General features: G+C 37.0%; 3 protein-coding genes, 1 non-coding gene and 1 pseudogene across 7 annotated transcripts; 3 read left to right on the forward strand and 2 right to left on the reverse strand.

Annotated features, from left to right (window-relative positions):
- The first annotated feature begins 1,869 nt into the window (after positions 1-1,869).
- LOC109153704 (putative NAC domain-containing protein 94) lies at positions 1,870-14,189 on the forward strand. 2 transcript variants are annotated; one of them, XM_019301584.1, is made up of 4 exons: positions 1,870-2,147; positions 2,249-2,550; positions 3,220-3,826; positions 14,178-14,189. In XM_019301584.1, exons 1-3 carry the CDS (start codon positions 1,979-1,981, stop codon positions 3,808-3,810), a joined length of 1,062 nt encoding a protein of 353 aa, XP_019157129.1. In that variant the 5' UTR covers positions 1,870-1,978; the 3' UTR covers positions 3,811-3,826; positions 14,178-14,189. The 2 variants fall into 2 exon arrangements, with proteins under 2 accessions (XP_019157129.1, XP_019157128.1); XM_019301583.1 differs by lacking the exon at positions 14,178-14,189 and having other exon boundaries at positions 1,971-2,147; positions 3,220-3,953.
- On the forward strand, positions 4,527-4,607 carry TRNAL-CAG. Its single transcript has one exon. It is a non-coding gene; the product is annotated as a tRNA-Leu (tRNA).
- On the reverse strand, positions 7,391-10,360 carry LOC109153623 (annotated as a pseudogene).
- LOC109153703 (putative pentatricopeptide repeat-containing protein At5g43820) lies at positions 9,450-12,116 on the reverse strand. 2 transcript variants are annotated; one of them, XM_019301582.1, is made up of 3 exons: positions 10,337-12,116; positions 9,775-10,248; positions 9,450-9,692 (listed from the first exon to the last, which is right to left on the reverse strand). In XM_019301582.1, the coding sequence occupies exon 1, from the start codon at positions 12,063-12,065 to the stop codon at positions 10,371-10,373; it is 1,695 nt and encodes a 564-aa protein (XP_019157127.1). In that variant the 5' UTR covers positions 12,066-12,116; the 3' UTR covers positions 9,450-9,692; positions 9,775-10,248; positions 10,337-10,370. The 2 variants fall into 2 exon arrangements, with proteins under 2 accessions (XP_019157127.1, XP_019157126.1); XM_019301581.1 differs by having other exon boundaries at positions 9,775-12,116.
- A 3,805-nt stretch (positions 14,190-17,994) lies between the features above and the next one.
- On the forward strand, positions 17,995-22,566 carry LOC109153702. 2 transcript variants are annotated; one of them, XM_019301578.1, is made up of 5 exons: positions 17,995-18,634; positions 18,716-19,947; positions 20,794-21,204; positions 21,299-21,540; positions 22,185-22,566. In XM_019301578.1, exons 1-5 carry the CDS (start codon positions 18,522-18,524, stop codon positions 22,443-22,445), a joined length of 2,259 nt encoding a protein of 752 aa, XP_019157123.1. In that variant the 5' UTR covers positions 17,995-18,521; the 3' UTR covers positions 22,446-22,566. The 2 variants fall into 2 exon arrangements, with proteins under 2 accessions (XP_019157123.1, XP_019157125.1); XM_019301580.1 differs by having other exon boundaries at positions 22,191-22,566.
- Positions 22,567-24,941: the final 2,375 nt, after the last annotated feature.

A 24,941-nucleotide genomic window follows, 5' to 3' on the forward strand; every position in this document is an offset into this window, starting at 1 on the left:
TTGAAGGAAATAAATAGCAAGTTTAACAGATACTGGAATATCTTAGGAAATGGGTTGAACAGATACTACCTGATAAAGAATCATAAGTATTTCAAAAAAAAAAAAAATCTTAGGAGATGGTTTTAAATTATTCCGCATGCACCTATTTACTTAAATTATCAACTCCAAAATATTATTATATTTATTGTTCCCAAAAGGAGGGTCCCTCATGACTCGATCCGACAAAGCATCTGGGAAGACCTTTGCTTATTGTGCACAAAAAGCCCCCTTCACTACCTTTGCTGAGACTCAATCCCGAGTCATTATTTTCAAACTTCATCCATGTAATCAACTGAGACAATATTATTATATTTATTTATGAAGAGTTGATGGCATGAAGAGTAAACTAGTAGTCAAGCAGTGGTTGAACTGCCTGTCTCTTACAGTTGGGTGAACTATACTGCCCCATTATATATATTTTTACCATACATACACTTCTATTGGTGTGCACATATATAGCCACTACTTAATACTGCTTCTGATCTGTTTGCCTAACATTGCATTCCACTTCTCAATGCATCAATTTCCAACCTATAAACCAATGCAATGATGTAAACTTCCTTTATTAGCTAATGCACTTATGAAACATATATTTCATTTTTGCTATGTGCCCTCATCAAGAGATTAAATGAAAAATCAACAAAATTTTAATATGAATTTAGTGTTGCACAAAAATAAAATCAACCCAAAGATATAATGAAGATTAACAAATTGGTAAGGACCATAACAAAATGGTCATGACGGTAAGAAATGTTTAACTATTCCATTCATCTTTATTGTAAACGTTTCAGCCTATGATTGATGAATTATGGTAATAGGATCAGATTAGAAGAAAAAGTGATGCACGTATAGTAGTGGTGTGCTGGTGTTTACTTAATTAGGATCTAAGTTGCAAAAATAATTATAATATTATAATAATAAATGGGAAGCTAAGCTAAGCTTCTCCCAAAAGGTTGAATCCCTGACCTCAAGGATCTCTCACACACCCCAGATCGATAGAGTATTTGGGAGAATGTAAATCAAGGTGACTCAATGGTTCAGCAGATAGAGCCAAATGTTGGTGCACACAAGGATATGATCTATAATCCTTAAGCTGCTACTGCTGAGGTTTGAACTTTGGTCTCTTTTTTCAAATATTGTCTACTGAATCATTGAGCTAAACTCGTGCGGGCTGGAAGCTAAGCTAAGCTTGGATAAGGGAGGAGGTGTGCGCAGTCAATTAAGAAAGAAACTTTGGCCACATTATAAACTAAAGACAAAACGACGTAACAGTCGCAAAACAATAGTTATAATATATCTTTTAAAAAACAGACTTTCTTAGCTCCGGTGTGAAAATATGGTCAAGAATTTCACCTAAATCAGCTCCTAATTAACAATACTAGGAGTATGTAGGAGATGGAATTTTGTGTCTATATATATATATGCAGTCTGACAGGACAGGTGACGTGTACTGCACATGTAGAAAGTATGAAGGAATAGAAACTGTGATTTGTAGATCCAATAATACAAAAAAAGGGTAAAATATGATTGATAGGGATGCAGATTTGGAGGCTCAGCTCCCAGTCCCAGAGGATCACCCCCACGTACCAGTTCAGAATAGAAATAAAATTTATTAACATATTGATGGAAGCATAGACAATTGGTTTGTCGTTTAGCCTTGCTTGCTTCAAAATATAAGGAGATCGAAGAAAACAATAGAACGAACATCATGGGAGGTGTGAAAAAACACATCTCCATATAACAACTCACTTTAGGGTCCCTCAACTCCCAGATCATAAATTTGGCTTTAACAAATCAAACCCCAACTTCCATTCCATTCAATAATTATATTAAAGACCAGACCCTTGCAGTTTTTAAGCTCAGCTCAATCTGTAAAAAATATATTTATATCTTCTCTGATCTTCTATTCATTCACAGCCCGGCCGGCAAGGGATCAGTTATGGACGACAAAATTATTGATGATGTTATGCTGCCTGGTTTTCGTTTTCATCCTACTGACGAGGAGCTGGTTGGATTCTATCTCAAAAGAAAGATTCAACAAAGACCTCTTCCCATTGAGCTCATTAAACAAGTTGATATTTACAAATATGATCCATGGGACCTCCCTAGTAAGTTAGTTCATTACACATATATACATACATACAATTCTCTGGCTGTTTATTTATTTGCTTATTAATTATTATGCACATGCATCCACTATATATATCAGAGCTGGCTACAAGTGGGGAGAAGGAGTGGTATTTCTACTGCCCTCGGGACAGGAAATACCGAAATAGTGCCCGTCCCAACCGTGTCACGGGAGCTGGTTTTTGGAAAGCTACTGGAACTGACAGACCAATTTACTCTTCAGAGGGTACCAAATGCATTGGTTTGAAGAAGTCTTTAGTGTTCTACAGAGGTAGAGCTGCTAAAGGCCTCAAAACTGATTGGATGATGCACGAGTTTCGCCTTCCTACCACCACACCACCACCACCAAACAAGTTCTCGGGGCATAACAACTTTCCACCCAACGTATGTATCTATATGTTCTTTAATTTTGTAGTGAAATTGTTGGTCGGAGGCTGTTAAGGGCCAAGTCCAGCACTATCTGGCTAGAGGATTGTTGGGCGGAGGCTGTTAAGGGCCAAGTCCAGCACCATCTGGATAAAGGATTGTTGGGCGGAGGCTGTTAAGGGTCAAATCCAGCACCATCTGGCTAGAAGATTGTTGGGGGAGGCTGTTATGGGCCAAGTCCAGCATCATCTGGCTAGAGGATTGTTGGGCGGAGGCTGTTATGGGCCAAGTCCAGCATCATCTGGCTAGAGGATTGTTGGGCGGAGGCTGTTAAAGGCCAAATCCAGCACCATCTGTCTAGAGGATTGTTGGGCGGAGGTTGTTAAGGGCCAAGTCCAGCACCATCTGGCTAGAGGATTGTTGGGCGGAGGCTGTTAAGGACCAAGTCCAGCACCATCTGGCTAGAGGATTGTTGGGCGGAGGCTGTTAAGGGCCAAATCCAGCATCATCTGGCTAGAGGATTGTTGGGCGGAGGCTGTTAAGGGCCAAGTCCAGCACCATCTAGCTAGAGGATTATTGGACAGAGACTGATAAAAGTTAAGGCTCTTGAAAATGGGATGACCCGGTCTATAATATAAGCAAATAAAGTTGTGCCCTTTATATATATGTTCGTTGTTGGAGGTGCAGGATTCTTGGGCGATCTGCAGGATTTTCAAGAAAACGAATTCGATGGCGAATAGAGCTAATTTTGCACACCCATGGGTGAACGTACTATCTGAAGCTTCTCCAGAGGCATTATTATTCAATCAGTTTGGTTCAGAAAACATGTCTTCTTCTTCTTCCATTACACCTCTCCAGCTATCCATTAACAATGAGTTACAACAACATTTCTCTGCTCCTCCTCTCAACACCAATATTCTTCTTCCCACTTATAATAAGCCTGCATCGTCTCTTTTTTCAAATCAAAGTCATAGTCCGAGTCCTGATGAGCTTCCCAGCAGCTGCAGTAACTTGATGGTTCCATCATCATCATCCTCATCATCTCTGGCGGCTTCCGTGCTTTTCGACACACCACCCACCTTATTCTCTCCTCTCAATAACACTACTGCTACTTCAGATCACTTTGAACAATCTCATCATCAACACTTGAACATGGATGATGATGATGATGAGGCTGCAGTGGGGTTAAGGAATATGAGATCAATGGGGTTCCCTTTCAGCTTGGCATCTGAACCATGGAAGCAATCTACTTTTTCCTGGGATTCTCCAACCTACTGACATATATACATAATTTGTGTATACATACATACTCTTAGAACCCGCCCTGTATGTACTGCAAACCTTCTCCATCTATTGTACAGTTTTATGTTACTCCTTTGTTTGCGTCCAATCCATATATGAATTTGAATTGGGCAAATTATCTCTCATGTCGATCTCATTTTATTCATTTTCCTGTCTTTATTATTGCGTTAAGCCTTTTGGCATCTTGTCACTCATATTTACGCATTTTGCCTCGTCTTTTAACTATTGTGTTGGCCGGTCAGCCATTCACTAATCAAAAGTTGTAGAATCAGCCTTGACAAACAATAAAAGTCAATAATGTAATGTAGTAAAAATGAAAGGGCATAACTAAATATGACTATATCATAGTAGTCCATGATTAAAAATAAAATTTGCTATCTCAAATATTGATTACAAACGGATGAAAGACAATATAAACTAACTAAAAGCCACGTACGAATTGAACATTCACTTATTCATATTACTTAGCTTTGAAATTACACAAAAATTATTTATTAACTTCCCAAAAATCTTGTTTTACTGCACGACCCAAGCAAGTGAGTAAGGAACAAAAATCATACTTCCACATTAGTTAAAAACCATGCCATAAAGTTTTTATTGTACTAAAAACCAATTAGAAACTCCTATCGGGATGCTCTAAGACTTTTACTAGGCTACCATATTAAGAATAAGTTTTCCATTTATATTTGTGAGTCAAGATGGCCGAGTTGGTCTAAGGCGCCAGTTTCAGGTATTGGTCCGAAAGGGCATGGGTTTGAATCCCATTCTTGACAACACATATTTTCCTTACCAAATGGTACTCAACACTGTCTTCCCAAAATTGCAAACCTTTTGTAAATCAAGATAACTGAGTTGATCTAAGACCCAGTTTAAGTACTAGTCTAAAAAGGCATGGGTTTAACACTCATTCTTGATAAAATATTTTTTTCCCTCCAATCGGCATGGGTTCAAATTCCATTCTTGACATATTGTCTTCCCAAAATTGCAAACCTTTTGTAAATCAAGATAACTGAGTTGATCTAAGACCCAGTTTAAGTACTAGTTTAAAAAGGCATGGGTTTAACACTCATTCTTGATAAAATATTTTTTTCCCTCCAATCGGCATGGGTTCAAATTCCATTCTTGACAAAATATAATATTTTTTCTCCAAACGGCATGGGTTCAAATCCCATTCTTGACAAAATAATTTTTTTCTCCTTGCTATAATCCCATTCTTGACAAAATATTTTTTTTTCTCCTTGCTATTTTCCCCTCCAAATAGTAAGTCACAAAATGTTTTTTTCTGGAAAGTGACAAAATTTTTAAAAATCGTATCTTTCCCAAACTGGGCATGGATTCAAATCACATTCGTGACAAAATATTGTTTTTTCTGGACAGTGACAAATTTTTTAAAAAATTGTGTCTTCCCAAACTTGCATACTTTGGGGAGCCTATTGTCACAGACTCGTTTCTCCTTACAACGTTACATGCGGCCTCTCGTTCGACCCTCGAAAGTATGCTGAGTAAACGGTGGGATGACTAAGAAAACAAGTAAGGATATCACAAAGTACTTAGAAAGTTTCGAATGGAACTTATATTACTTGTGCACTTGAACTTTGCTTGGATGAGTTACAAATGAGGCCCCTTGAGGGGTATTAATACCCATTCCACATCCTCAATGGACGGTGGAGATTGAATTGATCCTACAGCTAAGATTTGTTCTTTAGAATCCTCCATACTTTTCTATACAACCAAGAGAATTCGGCAATGTTCTAGAATATTCTAAGGCTCTCTACATCTTCTAGTGTTATGTACATGCTTCCAAACTATTCTACAAGTTAAGGGATAATATGTACAAGCTCTAGAAAATTCTAAAGTGGCGTGACAAACCTCTGAATCTCATATGAAAGCTGTCCTAGCGCTACACTATACTACATGGAATAATACATTACATTAAACACAATTTACAATTTTTTAAAAACACACTAATAGTACTCAACACTATGTCTTACATTCTTAGTCACACATTACATTACACAATTCAATAGGAGGGGCCTTGACCAAGTCACCCTGCTTATATATACATAAGATGATAGAACTTCCACATTTAATTTGCACAAAGGGTCCTTTTCCGCGAAAGAGCATTTTGTAGGCCTAAACTTTTTGAACGAATAGGAGTGTCCATTGGACCCTCCCTCAGACGCAGTATCGGACGCCGGTGGCTGCTCCGCCGCGGCATGCATGGAAAGGAAATCACGAAGAAATTGAATCATGCCATAAGAGCCAAAGGAAAGTCAAGAAACGAGAGCGTTTTTTCAAATAGATTAATTAACTGAAGTATTTTTCTTAAAGATTTTAAAGTTTGTTAATTTATATTAAAACAATTTTATTTTCAAAAAAAAAAATATTAAAACAATTTTTTCACGTAAAAAAATAACTATATTTAAAATTTCAAATGTGATTTATTAGCAAACACGAGACGTATTACACCCAAAACAAGAGTCATAGGCAAATTTTACTGTGGACCATGGTATATGTAGCAATGTGGTCCATGAAGTAAGTAACATTCTAATTACACGTCATTTCTTTTGGCAATATACATGATTTTTTTGACAATATACATTATTGCATGCACTGTTGTAAAAATCGATCTAGGTGGCGCCCCTAGGCCATTCTGCTTTCACTATTACGCGCCCAAAAATCGGTCGGGCGCCTAGGCGGCGAAATTGGCCGAAATCGGCCTAGTCGGTCGATTTCTTCCGATTTCGTCTGGTCCAGCCGTCCATAGATTAATTTGATACTTTGAATCTTTGGATAATTGAAGTATTTGAGTATTTCATATTTGAGTATTTTTATTTTTTAATATTTTTTTGATGTTATGACTTATGAATTATCATTATTTTATTTATTTGGACGTGTTATTTAATTGAAAGTTGAAAACAACCTCATTAAAATTGTCAAATTGCAAGTCTCCCACTATTTTTTTGGCGCTCGTCTAACGCCGCCTAGGCGCTGCCCGGGCACCCAACTAGCGTCTACTGCAACCATGATTGCATGAGTTCTATTTTGTAGTTTCATTTTCCACACACTAGTTTAATTATAGTAATATTAAAGTATTATTTTAATTATACTCTAGGTTCATTTGACAAAATATGTTATTGTATGATTCTAGATTTTAGTTTCATTTTCCACACACTAATTTCATTATGACAACATTAAAGTATCATTTTAATTATACTACAGATTCATTTGACAATATGCATTGTTGAATGAACTCTATTTTTTAATTTCATTTTCCACACACACTAGTTTCATTATAACAACACTGAAATATTATTTTAATTCTACTACAGTTTTATTTGACGACCATGCTCCACATAACACAACAATAGTCCACTGTATAAGCAAATACTGAATTGTGCAAAAAGAAATGTAAACAGTTCAACCATTGGTGGGTGAATTTAACATACTGTCCCAAAAAGAAAATGTTGGACAGAAAATTTTACGATCAGCAGCGCCGCCGTAAAGTCATCTCCTCCCAGAATAGGTGAAAATTTCTGAGCAAACCTCAACTTTCAAAAGATGTTGAAGAGCAGACCGGCATGTGCACCAAAGAAAGGAGCAAAAACTAGAGACTCGACAGCCATGAGCTTGATAACAATGTTCAACGACGGCCCAGAGTGGCCCAAGAGTTCTTGCGTGCTCGGAAGGCCCCAGCCTGTGTATCCAGAAGCAATGCATCTCATTAGAAATGCTATATTATAACTGAACCATAACTTCATAAACCGTTAGTTTAGTTTACCTTGATATACTTCTTGGCGTTATCCCAGGCACCACCAGTGTTGGATGCGGATATAGCAATCTACACAAGCCCAAAGACAATGTGTTAAGGCAGGTATTTTGAGATTTTAGCATTCGAAAAGTACCTGCTCTTAACACAGGTATTTTAGAGCATTAATTGTATCTGTTAAGGAATCTTTAAAACATTACCTGTACACCAGAGACGAGGGATCCAGCAAGGACACCAGAAAAGGTTTTCACGCCAAAGAAGAGCACCAGGCGGGATCATCTCCTTGATAGAGGCATCAGTGGAGATCTTAACGCAGGTGGCATAGTTGGGCATGGCTGTGCCTTCCGGGTGGCATTCAATTGCCTGCGCACTTCCTCAACCATCTTAAGAGCAGCCTTCCCGACACTCTTCATTGTCATAGCAGAGAACCAGTAAGGAAGCATTGCACCGACGAGCAAACCAATAAACACTTTAGGTGTCAGGACATCAACAGTTGAAATTCCAGCCTGGCTCACATATGCACCAAACAAAGGCGAGAGACACAAGGGTAGCAGATCCGATGGCTAAACCCTGAAAACAAAGACATCAACAGGTTTTTTACATTTGATTCTTGTTATAATATAAGATAAGATTGGGCTAAGGTCATCCAATTGGTCTATAATGCACATGGTCAAACCACACTAACAGAATGAATCCAATCAATTAACTAGTCTAACCTATAGCCTTACAAGGACTCTTAACACTCCTCCCCTCAAGTGGAGGACCGGACTATTTTGAACCTAACCAGTTAGACCACTTAAAATTGGGTTAATTGAAACTAGTTTAACCCATAGCCTTATAAGGACTCTTAACAATTCTTAATCATGCTAATCAAAATAGGGCTCTATCACTGAAATAGACAACCAATTCCAGAAAGCTGTTAACTTTCCGGAAGATCATCTAAATTAGCTGTCTATATGTGAAACACTAATGTAGGAGACCCTACTAGGGCCGGAAATCCCGGAATGCAAAAACAGTTCACCTTTCCAATAGCTGTGGTGTTTCCAGCAGCACCAAGGGCATCGGTTCTCATGGATTCTGTGGCTCATGCCGGCCATCTCCGCAATTCCTCCAGCATTGTCACTGATGGGACCATATGCATCAATAGCCAAACCAGTAGCAATAGTACTCAGCATTCCAAGGGCAGCAACCGCAATGCCATACATTGCCACAAAGCTGAAGCTGACAAAGATGCTGATTGCTATGGCAAAAATGGGAATTATAACTGATTTGTAACCCAAAGCAAGGCCAAAAATAACATTGGTAGCAGCTCCAGTGCGGCACAAATCAGCAACATCTTGCACAGGGCTGAAAATAATAATTGGACAAGAGTTACTAACTATGAGCACTACAAGCTTACACAAGCAAAACAGAATGGCTATGAAAATAGCTTACCTGTAAGCATTGCTAGTGTAATACTTTGTGACAAACCCACAAGCCAACGCCAACACCAACACACAAGAACAACTGTCTGCAAGTGCACAATAGTTGTCACTTGTCACCATGATATTCAATTTCCATAACTCTATAATTTTCCTTTCCAAGATGGAAAGATAGCAATTTTCTGCAGTGCTTATTAAGAAAAAATCTTTAAAAGAGTGTCACATGAACAAGTGAGTGTATTTAAGCAACTCCCCAAAGGCTTAAACAGTAGCAATAGGCTCACCAGCTCTTTACTGCTTTTTGAACTCCAAAGTTGAAAATGGTGAAAGAAGACGGGCAATCCAGGTAATAACGGCAATGCCAACCATCATCAGAGCCGTGGAGATTATGAGTTGCTTCTTCAATGCTGGCTAAATTTCTTTTACTCCCTTGACTTCAAAGAAATCAGTCGCAAATAGGGTGGTGAGCAGACAAACAAGGATACCCACAGAACTAACGAGGAGAGGATATAGCATAGCAGTCAACTCATGGTTGACCCCAAAGGAAGATATTGAAGCAACAACAAGGGCAGCACAAGATGATTCTGCATATGAAGTTATGAACCAAACAAGTCTGATCCCATGCCAGCAATATCTCCAACATTATCACCAACATTGTTAGCAATCACCTGGCATACATTTAGAAGTTAAAAAACAATAACAAAAAAAGTTTCGAGTGTGCCAACATTATAGCCGAGATAGCAATCATACCGCTGGATTTCTAGGATCATCCTCGGGGATGTTTCTCTCAACCTTGCCCACAAGATCAGCTCTGAAATCTGCAGCTTTTGTATATATACCTCCACCAACTCTGCCGAATAGGGCCATAGAAGATCCACCAAGACCATATCCAGTTATAGCCTCAAACTTCCCAATGATCACCATAGTACAACTTGAAGAGATTGGTAGCAATGTACAACACCAAAAGACCATTAGTGGCAAGAAGGAAACCCATCACAGCACCTGATCTTAAATGCTGTGATGAAAGCCTTCCCAACACCCTTTCTAGCCTCCAAGGTAGTCCTGGCATTTGCATAAGTTGCAATTTTAATTCCAAGAAATCCAGACACTACTGAAGTAACAGCACCTGTTCTATGATACCATCCTTTAGAATGGCAGTCACAATCAGGCATAATTCTTGATCTACAAAAAAGTTTAGTGTCAGTGATTCTTCATTACAATACCACCGAAACAAGCTTGCACCTGAGGGAATATGGACAGTCTGCATTCAAGAAAACCCATCACTCTGAATTTGCAGTCTAGTAATTTGGGAAACAGTGTCACAAGGTAATGCCATCCATGAGAGATCAGAAATGCCACCCTTTAGCACGCCAGTATCTTTGAGCATTTTGGTTGCTACGGGCAGTTTTTATCTTCAGGAAAAGCTTATAAGCAGTCTCTATTTTATTCGATGCCAGCAGTTTGTTGCTCAGTTTGCTACAAATAAGCTTGCTCGGGTAAAATCCCTTCTGCAATGCTTCCTCCATTACAAGGACAGCATTCTCAAGCTGCCCTATGTTGCAAAGTCCATTGATGACATATTCATAAACTTGTATATCAGAAGAATAGCCGCTTTCTTGCATCTCGTTCCAGATTTTTAGTAGCATCCCGCATTTACCAAACCTAGAAAGCCTCATAAGCAACAACTTAAAAGCACTCGGTGATATCACACATCCAGCTTCTCTAGCTTTCTTATAAATCATCAAAGCAGCATGAGGCGGTCCATAGCTACATAAAGGCTCAAGAAAATAGGTTACAGTTCCAGTACTGGGAATTATACCTTTGCCTATCATTTCATCAAACATTTCAATTGTATCAGCCACTCTTCTGGCCTTGAGAAAAGCAGATATCAGCCTTATATATGTCTCCGCATTTGGCTCACAGTTGTTACTCAACATCCTTCGGTAATACTTCAAACCTTCATCAATCTGACCCACCGAGATAAAATTAGAAATCATTGAATTGTAAACCTCAGCATGTTGTATATGCCCTTTCTCGTCTAGACCTTCAAATACCTCAATTGCATCATGAAGTTGACCAGCCCTTCCTAAACCTTCAAGAACATAACTATAAGTCATGTTATCTGGATCAAAACCATCTTCTATCATATTTTTCAAAGCCGTCTCAATTTCATTAACTCTACCAAATCTTGCCCACCCACCAATAACTATACTATAGGTCATACCATCCAAGGCCACTCTCTCTTTCATTTTAACAAGCAAGGAACTTGCAGCACCCACATGTGATCTCCTGCACAAAGACTGCAAAAGGACATTCAAAGCCTCGGTATCGCATTTTAAACCATAGTCCTCTAGTTTTCCATACAATTGGATAGCTTTTGAGACTTGGCGGGCTCGAATAAAACTATCCAAAACAATGAAAATTGTAGTTGAAGTAGGAGTGATCCCCTCGGCTCTCATGTTTTCGAACAATGCCATCATGTGTGTGAAAAATTTCCTTCTTCCTAATGCTTTAAGAATCACATTGTAAGTATTTGCGTCTTTTGCTATAGTTTTCTGCTTCATCGCCCAACTGAAAAACGTAACCATGGCCTCACCTCCTAAATTTCCTCTATTCACAACTTTAGCTACTAAATCGAGTGTTGGGTCTAGACCAATAGAAGCTAATGCCCTCTCAATTGCAGATATCCCGCGGAGTTTCTGAAGAAAAACCCCTCGGAACTTATCTTCGGGCGGTAAAAACCCATCAAGGGCCATAGTTTCCGATTGCTTTTGTGCGTCAGACGAACTCACTGCAGTGGATTTTCGAATTGAAGAGATGTGACGGATTGGTAAAAGCTCGGACAATTGATTTAGGATATGGGATTCACCGATGTGACGACAATCGTTTTCAGTGTGACCCTCGGATGGTGGTTTGTTCTCCAGGTGATTAACGGGAATGTCGATGGTTGAAAATGGAAAGAGAGAAAACAGTGAGCAGCGATAGGGAGGAAAGAACCTGGTGGTGAAGACGGTGCCAGTGAAAATTCTACCGATGAACATCTCGCCGACTGTTGGCCGAGAAAACCGTCCGAGTCGGAGGAGAGCCGCGAATAAGAAGTCAATAACCAATTGTTATATGATGATGGACCAAGGTTCATATTCGTTCAAAAATGATGTGTTTACAGTTAAAACATTATGCATCTATTAAAAAATTGAAAATACATAATATAGTCAATCTTACAAAAATCGCGTCTAGGCGCTAGGCGGTCGGCGCTTTTGGCGCCTTAAGCGGTCTCCAAGCCCTTAGCGATTTTTTCAACATTGAAATATAGTAATTACAAACACATAACATGATAATTACATACAAATAAATTGTTAGCGGTAAATATAGAATATTTTAACTGATATTGGTTAAAATGTTATGTGTGCGTCTAAAATTAACATATTCGTCATCTGCCATTAATTAATAATTTATGTGTATAGAGTTATCATGTTATTTGTTTGCAATTTGTTTACAGATATAAAAATCATTAGTTGTTGCATATACAAAGTTTGAACGAAATGGGCCAGCGCCATATGGTGGGGCGGGCTAAAAAGCCCACCAAAATACAGGCCTAATAGAAGCCGCCCCGCCTTAAGTCCGCAGGCCTTGGCGGAGGCCTGTCAAATTTTAAAAATTAATATAAAAAAAGATAATAAGTGTATACTAAAATAATTTGAATAGTTTAAACATATACGGAGTATTGATGTATTTGTAATTTTTTAAACATAATAATAACTAATAAATAAGTCCATAAGTAAATAATAAATCATTTATACAATATACTTGTTTTTTAAAACTTGATTATATATATATATATATATATATATATATATATATATATATATATATATATATATATATATATATATATATATATATATCCCGTGGGCTAACTCACCAAAATACGGGCCCAAAATATCAAAGCTCACCCATCCTTTTTTGAGGGGCGAGACGGGCTAACTTGGCAGGCTAAACGCATTTTGACGGCTCTGGTTATTTTTGAACCAAAGTCCACAATACAAGGCAAATCCTGGTCTATAGGGTAATTTGCCATCAATAACATACGTTGCATACATAAATTATTCTGTAGACCTGGATCCACCTTGCAAGGTGGACCCAGGTCAAAATGTTCACAATTACATACTAAAATGTTCACAATTTACCTTATAAAAATTCACAATTTGTAATTGATTACATTGTTTTGTATTCACAAGTTCCTTTCAAATACCGAGTAATATTAACATATTAGGATTTGATGATCATGTATTGTATTCACAAATTTTCTTCTACTATTGTTATATGTTTTGACTTAGAAACACAATTTATATTCTAGAAGTTCACAACTCCAATACTAAAAATACATAATTTATACGTATATAGGTATAACAACTCAATAACATGGAGCGTTATGCTGTGCATCCGTATGCACCATGCATGGTGCATGCGGATGCAAAACGACGTCGTTTTGGTGTCTAACTTAAAAAAATAAAATAAAATAAAAATTCAGAATTGCGTAATTACACATCTATAATTTCACTACACTTCCATAATTGCATAACTACACTTCCAGAATTGAATAACTACACTTCCAGAATTGCATAACTACACTTCCAGAATTGCATAACTATAATTCCAGAATTGCATAACTACACATCCATAACTTCATAACTACGCATCCATAATTGCATAACTACACTTCCAGAATTTCATAACTAAAAATGAATAACATAATGTTGTTGCTGGGAATCGAAACTGATTTTTTTTTTTTTAAGTAGGGCACGCGTTTTATGCAAAACGACGTCGTTTTTGCATCCGTATGCACCATGCAGGGTAGGGTGCATACGGATGCACAACATAATTTGCCCAATAAGGATCGTTATGCTGTGCAACCGTGTGCACCATGCATGGTGCACATGGTTGCAAAACGACGTCGTTTCATTAAAAAAAAAAAAACAAAAAAATCTCGTTCGAATTGTAGTTAACGGCGTTAGGCGGTTTTCGTTCGTATTCAAACAGTAGGATATATCCACAAATTCAGAACTATATATCCATAAATTCATAACTATATATCCACAAATTCATAATTATATATCCAGAATTACATAACTCCATATTCAGGATTCTTAAAGTGCTTCAATTTCATTTTATATACATTGCAGTTTCATTTCAACACAACTACAGTTTCATTTCGATATAACTACAGATAGATAAAATGAGATAAGTAAAGAAGAAAGACTTAATTTAACTAATGAATAGTACATAAGATAGATAAAATGAGACAGATGAAGTATTAGAGGCAAATTATGTTGTGCATCCGTGTGCACCATGCATGGTGCACACGAATGCAAAAACGACATCGTTTTACTTTAAAAAATCATTTTCGATTATCGTTAGTTACGTAAACATATGTTCATAATTTTATAATTTCACATTATGAATGTATAGTTATGAAATTATGGATGTGTAGTTATGCAATTCTGAATGTAAAGTTATGAAGTTATAGATGTGTAATTATGCATGCAATTCTGAATGTATAGTTATGAAGTTATAATTTCACATTCTGAATGTATAATTATGAAGTTATAGATGTGTAGTTATGCAATTCTGAATGTATAGTTATGAAGTTATGGATCTGTATTTATGTAATTCTGAATGTATAATTATGAAGTTGTGGATGTATAGTTCAAATTATACACAACATAACGCCGTTAACGACAATCGAAACTGATTTTTAATTTTTATTTTTAAAATTAGACGTCAAATCGACGTCGTTTTTGCGCATAGTGCACACGGTTGCACAGCATAACTACTCAGTATTAGACTATTAGGTGCAATAATCGGATTTGTTTTCAGTTTGCTTCCCATTTTGCTAGCTCACTATTTTTTTTTTTTTTGAGTTTTTCTTAATTTGGCTTCACCATCTTTTTATATATTTAACCCCGATAAATGCCCTACAGATAGCACTTCACTTTATACCCATTAAGTGTACCTCTTCAAACTATTTATTCTGAAAAAAGCAACTTGTTCCCTTTCCTCATGGACAAAATCTCAGTGGATACGTTGATGTACGGTGTCCAACTTCTTTCATTCAAGCTCCGGATGGATGTTCTGTGAGAGCCAATCCTGCGGCTCAAGATTGGGTCCATTACGATTCTTCTATTTTATCCATGCTCATCTTGTCTCTATCCGATGAGGTTATGTATGTTGCAGTGGGACATACTTTGTCCCGAGCCCTATGACAAGCTATTGAAGTTGTGTCTGACTCCTTCTCTCGGGTATATTCTTTGAGTCTCCTTAGTCAGCTGTAATCTTTCTGCTAAGTGGATTCCACGACGTGTGAGCATCTTGGCAAAATCAAGGTTTTGATTGAACTACTTGCTGAAGCTAGCCAGTCGATTGGTTTGGATGAACACAAGAGCCTCCGCCTTGAGTACCGCGCAATGGTCTCCCTATTGATCACGAAGGAACTTGTGGCAATTGATCAACTCAATAACTATCTCATCGCACATTAGTTCATCTATATGGATGATGTCTCTTTGGCTGTTCCGATCCCCTAGCCCCACCGTCAACAACTTTTTGCACAAAGAGGACTAACCACTGCCTCTCAACAAGAACACACTACTAATCAACCCGTGGTCGTAGTCGTGGAAATAGAGGAAGCTGGGGTTGTGGACGTGGCCGTGGCTATGTTCCAAAGTGTCAAATCTACAACAACCTTGGTCATACTACCCTACAATGTTACCAAAGATATTCAGGAACACCCGTTCCTCAAGCAAATATGACTTATGCTAATGATCTAGCCACCACCCCATTCTCTCATAATTGGCCTGACACTGGTGCTACACGTCATGCCACTCTAGACTCATCTTCATTACAGCAAATGGAAGAGTACATGGGCAACGACACTCTTCAAGTTGGTAATGGTACAAGTTTGAAATTTCTGATATTAGAGACACTTCTATATCGTCTTCCTCGCGTTCCCTTAAATTACCAAATGTGTTAGATGTTTCTAATCTAACCAACTCTCTTCTATCTGTTAAATTTTTTGTCATTGACAATAATGTTTTCTTTGAATTTCATCAATCTATTTCTTTGTTGTGAAGGATCTCACCACCAACCAAATTCCACTTAAAGGAGAAAGCTTGGGGGGGGGGGGGGGGGGGGGTGTGAAGGGTTATACAAACTTCCAGCATTCGTTATATCTTTAGAAGTTTGCACAACCGTTTCAATCACCCCCACTCTAGAGCCCTACACAACATTCTACGACATTGCACTACCTGTCAACTAGGGAAAATTCTTACCATTCGTCATGTCTGATTTGATGAGAATGCTTCACTTTTGCAGCTAAAACTCTTCCATAGGTTTCTACTTCGACTCGGAATGCCATACCATGTGTTGTCGTCAATGTACCAAGTAGAAAAGGATGCCAAGAGATCGGCATGGCCACGACACACCTTGGACACAACCGTGTCACTAAGACTTTGCCTATAGCGAGAAACGACACAACCGTGTTAACGTGAACACACTCCCTCAGCGGATTTTGCGGTTCAAAATAATCTGAACCATTAATTTCATCAAATAATTGGACATACATCTTTTAGTTCCCGTTATAGGCCTAATTTTATTAGCTCTTATTAGTATAATATATATATATATATATATATATATATATATATATATATATATATGTGTGTGTGTGTGTGTGTGTGTGTGTTATTTGTGTTATTGAATTATTCCTTTACACTTTCTTTCTAATTTTACCATTCACATTTTTCTTTTTGATATTTATTTTAACATTAGCCTTTAATTGGAATTAAAAATATGTTAGTGCTATAAGTAACATTAAATACTTTTCTTTGGTGCTATGTGTTGTACATTTATACTTTCTTACCAAATTCACCCTCAATATTTTTTTCTTCTGCTACCTACGTTTCTACCCCAACATATATAAAATACAAACACAATAGTGTGGGGAGCCTTAGGTTGGGGTTCAACTTTTTGAAAGAATAAAATACAAACACATGCATACATATGTGTCTATGTGATTTGTACAAGTATAGTTTAATCTAAAAGTATTATATGTGTGATTCCATGTTATATAGTTTAAATTAAAAATTCCATCTTTTAATATTTATAAGATTTATGTGTTTCTTTATTTATTTCGATTATTTAATTTTAATAACTTTTATTATTTATTAGACATTATTCAATTACAGATGCATGGTGCATATTTATAACTAGTACTAGTATATTTATAATCAGATTCACTAAATAGTTATACCATGGACCATGGTGCATGTAGCAATATGCACCTAAGACATTCATATTTTTTTATCCTTTACCTTTTTTCTCCGACTTAGATTTATTTATTTATTTATTTTGTATCAATAAAATTAATGTATGGAAATTTATCATGAAGAAAACTCTAACTGAAATCTTTTACAACACATAAATGAATAGGTAATAAAGTTATTACTTTAGTGTAATGTTTATATACATTACAAAGTGAATGAAAATAAATATGATATAAATGTTCAGTGTTTATGTACATTAAAATTTAGATTTATTCTTCCAAAAGGTTAAACTCTATTAAAATTTAGATTTATGAATTATAAAATAAATATTATGCGCATAATATATGATGAATATTATTAAATATGATACACTGATTAAAATTTTTTAAACAATTTAATATAATACGGAGTACTCCGTGTCTCTGTATGAGATGTTGTTTTAATTTGCATGCACGGATTTAACTCACTGATTCAGTGGACAGTATTTAAAAAAAGAGACCCATGTATGAATCTCTGTATAATTTGGGGGATTCACATTTCACAGTACCGTCCCTACATGAATTACCGGGTATACGATTTTTGTTTTTTACCATAATAACATCAAAACCAACGCGGAGTGGACCAATACTGAAGCTTCGCAAATCGCTCGCACTGGGATTTTTCTATTTTCCCACAGGTACACCAAAATTTTTACAATCCCAAAAAGGTCTCCATTTTCATCATTATTATCAGTTGAAGTTTGATTCTGCAGGCTGCACTCTCTCTCTCTGCGCTCCAAAATTTTTCTTTTCTTTCTCCAACCAATAACCAATAGGCAATAGGTTCCATTTGAAGCAACCAAAAATAGTCCCAAGAGAGCAGGGGCAGGCGGCAATGGGAGGGTCGCTGATGTGTAACTCTCCATTTGGGTCAGATTTCAACTTCCTTCTGACTCAGAATTCTCTGCAAATCTTTGTGGTTTTGACGTGAGTGGATTACGATTCTTGTTTACCGGTGTTTAGTCCATTCATTGGTTTCATATATTCAAACCACCCATGAGTTTTTCTTCAACTCCTCTGCTTTTTCAATTTCTTCACGCCCACCATTTCTTGCTTTAAACTCACTTCACAGTTCAATGGGCATGGATTAAACCCATCCCATGGCTGTTCCACTTCCACCTTCTCGAGCACTGCTCTGAACATGGCTTCTACTTGTTGGCTTTTCTACAAACACCTGCTGGGCGCCTTCTTCCTCTCTGTTCCTTCCTACTTCCTTGCTCTGTTGTTGAGTTTCATTACTTCATTCATCTTCAGGTATCTCCAATTTGATTTTTGTTTTGTGTTCTTCTTTGACTTGTTCAGACCAATGATCGTTTTGTTTTTTGAGTTTTACAGATTAAGAAGAGGCGGCGGTTCTTCGGATAAAAGGTTTGATTTCGCGGATTCTGTTTCTGAAGAGTCCAATTCTCGGGGATCAGAGGCCGAATCAGAGAACAATTGTGAAGAATTTAATGGATTTGCAGATTCAGAGAATGAGCCGTGTCTCAAATTTAGATTCCCCACCTATGAAGAATTCATTAATCGCAAGGAAAAAGATGAGCTCCGTGAGTTGGTTGATTCTGAGGTATTGCTAACTTCTTCAAGTTGTACTAAACATGAATTCCTGTCTCAAAGTGGCTTCATTGAGGAACCAGAGGTTCATAACATTAATATTGACGTAGTAGATTCTCAAACCAAGGCTGTTTCCTTAGAAAATCAAAGCACAGTTGCATTATTAGATAAGAATTTGGAACAGTCTCATTGTGAAGAAGGAGATTATTATGTTCATAACAAAGAAATGGAGAATTCTGATAATGGAGGCACAAAGGAGGAGGATGAGGGAACAATGCTCTCATGGGAGAAAGGGGAATTAGGTAAAGGAGCAGAGAACCAAACTCAGACTGATTTTGAATTGTCTGATGAGAGTCAGTCATTAGTTACAGATTCTGATTCGGTTTCGATTGGCTTTGAGCACATGCATGGTCTTATAAGCCGTCTTGTTGATTACTATAGCGATGATGGGTTCTTGTCGGATCAGGATTTTGGGGGCGAATTCGAGTTTGGGAGCTTGCAAGGCGAGGAGGATATCGAGAAGCAGGTAGAAGTGCATCATTCTGAAATGTCTGAGGAAAAAAATCAAGTTGAAACTCATGTAGTACTGGAAGATCATGTTGGGAAATTAGAACAAGATCATCTAGATAACCTGGAGATATTGGCATCCCAGTTTTTATCAGAGAATGATCATTTTCATGAAGAAGATGAAGATGAACTAATGAATGGCTCAAAAGATCCCAACAATGAAGCTGTTTTGGATTCTGGGGAATCAAACAAATTGGAGTCCTTGTGGGAACATCAAGAATTAATTGAGCAGTTACAGATGGAACTCAGAAAGGTCAGAGCCACTGGTCTTCTACCTACCATCTTCGAAGAATCCGAATCTTCGAAAATGGAGGACTTGAAGCCATGGAAGATTGATGAAAGGTTCCAACGTGGAGATTGCATGGGTGAGCTCCACAAGTTCTACAGGAGTTACAGAGAGAGGATGCGCAAATTTGATATCTTCACCTATCAGAAGATGTATGCAATAGGTATGTGATACCATTCTGTAGTTTGATTGCACCCCTTTCATTTCAAATCTCTGCATAATTATCATTTTAATCATTCTTTTCTGCTATTCCAAGTAGGTGCATTAAAGATAATTCTCCACAGTTATCATCATATTCTGCTACAGCTGCTCTGAATCAATTAGTAATTGAGTGAATTAGAGGAATGATTAAAGCATCTAAGCTTTTAATAATTCAAAAGCTAAGGAGATGTCCATAAGATCTAAGTGGTTGGGCTCCAGATTACCCATCTAACATGGTTTGGTTGGAAGAAGGAAATTAAAGGGGAAATGTATTGTAATTTCATGAGAAAAAACATAAGTTGAGAATTCAAATTTTATTATTTGGTAGGCATGAATAAAATTGCAATCATTATTGTGTGGACCATATTTTGTATGTTATAAAATAATGTACATTTAGTACAAAAACAATGTACTTTTTAGTATATTAATAATGTATATTGTATTAAGAGAAAGTACATTAATTGAGTATTTGAAAGTATATTATTTTGTATAATGTATATTCAATACACAAATAATGTACATTTAGTATATTAAAAATGTACTTTTTGTTATGGTCCACATAGCACTATGGGCTGTGTGGACCATGGTCCACACAATAATTTGTCATAAAACTGCTATAAATTATAAAACAAAAAGTAAATAAAAACTAAAATGTCCTTGTATAATAATAATAATTCAAATAATAAGGACAATCCAAATTATAAAACAAATTGTATTTTCATATTGACCTGACCCATCTCACAAGTTTTTGCCTTTATTTATTATTATTATTATTATTTAGCCACTTTATTAATGTAAACATTAACAGGTCTTCTGCAGAAAGATCCACTCCAGTTACTCTCAAGCCATAAATCTCCTCGTCCAACGTTCAAATCTCTACTGTCACAAAACCTTTGGCTACTCAAACATAAGAGCCACAGGGCTGATCCAATGAAAAAGTTTATAAAAGAATTGCAGAGTGATTTGGAAGTGGTATATGTTGGACAGATGTGCCTTTCATGGGAATTCCTAAATTGGCAATATGGGAAGGCCCTGGACCTCTGGGATTCTGACCCACATGGAGTCCATCAATACAATGAAGTCTCTGGAGAGTTTCAACAGTTTCAAGTGCTCATGCAGCGATTTATAGAAGATGAACCTTTTCAAGGCACCAGGGTTCAACATTATATCAAGACACGATGTGATGCTCGTAATCTTCTACAAGTTCCTGTTATAAGAGGTAGAATAGAGATATATCTTTTTTTGGTTTGTTTAAAGTTTAAACCAAAGAATAGAGATAGGATTTGAAGTGCAAAAATTTGGTTTCTGTGCAGAGGACAGCATAAAGGACAGAAAGAAGAGCAGCAGAAGATATGAAAGCGGTGACAATGGCGGCATTACAATTGAGATGATAGTGGAGACGCTTGAAGAATCTATTCGAATTTTTTGGCATTTTGTTAAAGCCGATAAGGATTGTGCTGTCACGACAATGAAGGGTCAGAAGGGAGTGCATCCAGATGTTCAAAATGCAGAAGATCTTGAGCTGTTGATGGACGTGATGAAGAGCCTTCGAAAGGTAATTAAGACAGGATACTAGAATTAGCCCTTCATCAATCTCCGTCCAACAATTAGTCACTTGGTGCTGGACTTAGTTCTTCACCGGCTTTCGCCCTGCAAATCCTCCCCCCAACACCTGCCAGCCTTTTTGATATCACTTGTTAGATCAAGCGCGATATGTAGGATGTTAGGCTTGACCCTTCAGGCATCCACGCCCAACAATCCCTTTAGCCATGTGGCACTGGATTTGGCCCTACACCGGCCTCTGTCCAACACTTCCTTAGCCACCTGATATTAGACTTGACCCTTCACCGGCTTCCATCCAACAATTAGCCACTTGGTGCTGGACTTAGTTCTTCACCGGCTTTTGCCCAACAATCCCCCCTCCGAATACCTACCAGCCTTAACCCTTGACTTAGTTTTGATATCACTTGTTAGATCAAGCGCGATAGGTAGGGTAGTAGACTTGACCCTTCAAGCATCCACCCAACAATCCTTTTAGCCATGTGGTGCTAGATTTGGCCCTGCACCGACTTCTGCTCAACACCTGATGTTAGATTTGACCCTTTCAGTGGCCTCCACCCAACAATTTCCAATTATAACTTCATTGTATTGGTATTGGCTAGTTTATTCACAGTTCATTTATATTTGTTGTGACCCCAATTGCAGAAGGAGAATGCGCTGAAAAACATATTGAGAAGTGAGCAGTGCATATTGAGGAGGTTGAGAAGATTTGGAGACGAAGATCCAGATCATGTTCTATACTTCTTCTCTCAAGTAGATATGAAATTAGTTTCTAGGGTCCTTAACATGTCTAGGCTGACAACAGATCAACTCGTGTGGTGTCATGACAAATTAAGCAGGATTAGCTTCGTGCAGAGAAAAATTCGTGTAGAGCCCTCATTTTTGCTCTTCCCTTGTTAATATCTTACTACTTCGCATATTATTCTTTTTGTAAAAAAGAAAAATGTTAAATTTTACTGACCTTTGTCAAGTGAAAGTTACTATGAAAGTTGTGAATTACAATGTGTGACTTCTCAGAAAATTATATTATATTGAACTAAAAATAATTAGTTTTAACTATATAATTATTCGTACAATAAAAGGGAAAAAGAAAAAAAAAAACTAAAAAAACCAACAAAAAAATGACTCTTTATGGAAACTATTAAAAAGTTATACTTAACTTTTTTTTTTTTTTTTTTGATGAAAAAAGTTATATTTATTATATGTACTGCATTAATCCCATTTTATGTCCATTATGAATGATAAGATAAAATTCTACTTAGAATCTACCATCCAATTCACATATGATCCGTATATGATCTGCCATTGACATATCATGTTGGATTAGAATCGCATCTCTAGATCTGTTTTTAGTAGGTTAAATATGAATGTGGATGAGATTTTTCAAATTTACTTTTGGAGGATTTGATGCTGATGCGAATGAAATTTTCCAAACCCGTCTTAAGCGAATTAGATGTGGATTCACCACAAATCCGTTCCTGGCTCACCCCTAGTTAAAAAATAGGACCTAATTAACTGAATTTTTTTTTTTTTTTTTCAATGTGATGTTTGAAAATATATTTTTTTAAAAAAATATTTGGATTCTTGTATTATAATTTCTTTTGTTTCTTTTTAACTTAGGATCTGCCGTTTGATTTACATCTAAATTGAACCACATCTCATTTGCCATCCAACATAGACAGATTGAATTGGATTAGATCTACACCCCTAGCTAATGCATATATTATATGGGGATGACATTTTCACAATCTACCTTTAGCCAATTGGTTGCGGATGTATATGATATTTTCTAAATTTACTTTTAACGAATTGGAACCGATGCATATGAGATTTTCTAAATTGGCCTTGATAACAAGTGCACTTACTTTTGAGTATATTTTACCCCTTACTTTATTTCATTTTATGCATATTATGTTGTGTTAAGTTATAAAATTGGACTAATTAATGCGTCTTTGCTTATAGTTTCATCCAATTACAGAATGAAGGGAAAAGAAAGCATTTAGGAGTGAATTTGATCAATTAAGGAGTTGAGGAGTGCATATGAAGAGAGGAAAATGTCATCTTGAAGCAACCCAGGAAGAAATTGTGCAGAATTGGACGAAACAAGGACTGTGACGCGTTTCCAGCACGGTCACTAGTGTCGTCACACCAATGAGAGAGGTCTTCACCGGTCATGGGCGTCGATATGCCCGTGACGCTACCGTCTCCACAGATGGGCTACAACACGAACGATGACGTATGTTACTCGTGTATTTGTCCCTGTTTCGTGATTTAATCTGTATTTTCCAAATTTGAGAAGAGAGTCTGGATAAAGAGTTATAGTAGAGGGTAGAGAATAGAGAAACGATTCAAACCCTAGATTAGAAAAAACACTTCTTCTTTCCTCCAAAAAGATTATATTCCTCTTATTTGAATATCCATTCTCGAAAAGGGTTATAGAATCATTTCCACTGCACTTTGAAGAAGTTCATTTATTGATTTCATCTTTATTGCTTTCATGATGATGTCTCTCATTTATGTCTTTACTTTATTTACATTGATTATGAGTCAGGAGTCCTATTTAGGATTTGGGTTGAGGATGATATGAGATTCTAACATCTATTTGATATCGTCTATTGCATAAAAGGGGAAAACCCTAATTTAGGGTTTCTAATGTTGTGAGAGATTTTGTGTATTCTTGTATTAAGGTGTGGTGCACAACATTCTTAGCACTAATCTTGTAGGAAATTCAATCACAATGGAAATTGGATTGATATTCCCAAAGGCCGTCTTGCAACCCCTTTGTTCTTCTTGAAAGTAGGGAATTTAGAGATTTAGATTGCTTGGGCTTTGTTATAGGGAGTTGATGCATCACGAAAATGAGGCAATTTTCATCTTCAATTCGGACTTACATTGACCACGAAAGTGACTTGTAATCCTCGAATTGGTGTTGGTGATCTTGGAACCCGAATTTGTGTTTTGTATCCTCTTAATCCTTAGGCATGGCATTAGAATCGCATGTTTCCTCACCCCAAATCCTTATCATTTTGAATAGTTATTTGTGATTGTTTGTTTAATCCCCTGATATTGATCATTGCTTAGCTTTTGCTTGTTTTTTAACCTCGTGCCTAGCCTTGCTCCTTCAAAGATCACGCCATAGAGTTCATCCCTAGAGAACGACAAAAACTAAATTCTTAATATAATCACTCCCCCCCCCCCCCCCCCCCATATCAGGTCTTTAGCAATTTTGATGTGGATTCACCCTAAATCCACTCATTTTCGTTTGATGTGGATTCACCATAAATCCACTCATTTTCGTTCACTCCATTCTCACACATGTTGCCATATGTGCATAGAGGTCGTTGAACCCTTGAAAAAATTAGAAGATTTTGAAAATCACACATGGATTAAAGGGTG

This window comes from Ipomoea nil, unplaced genomic scaffold, assembly GCF_001879475.1.
Source record: "Ipomoea nil cultivar Tokyo-kokei standard unplaced genomic scaffold, Asagao_1.1 scaffold2516, whole genome shotgun sequence".
Classification (NCBI taxonomy): domain Eukaryota; kingdom Viridiplantae; phylum Streptophyta; class Magnoliopsida; order Solanales; family Convolvulaceae; genus Ipomoea; species Ipomoea nil.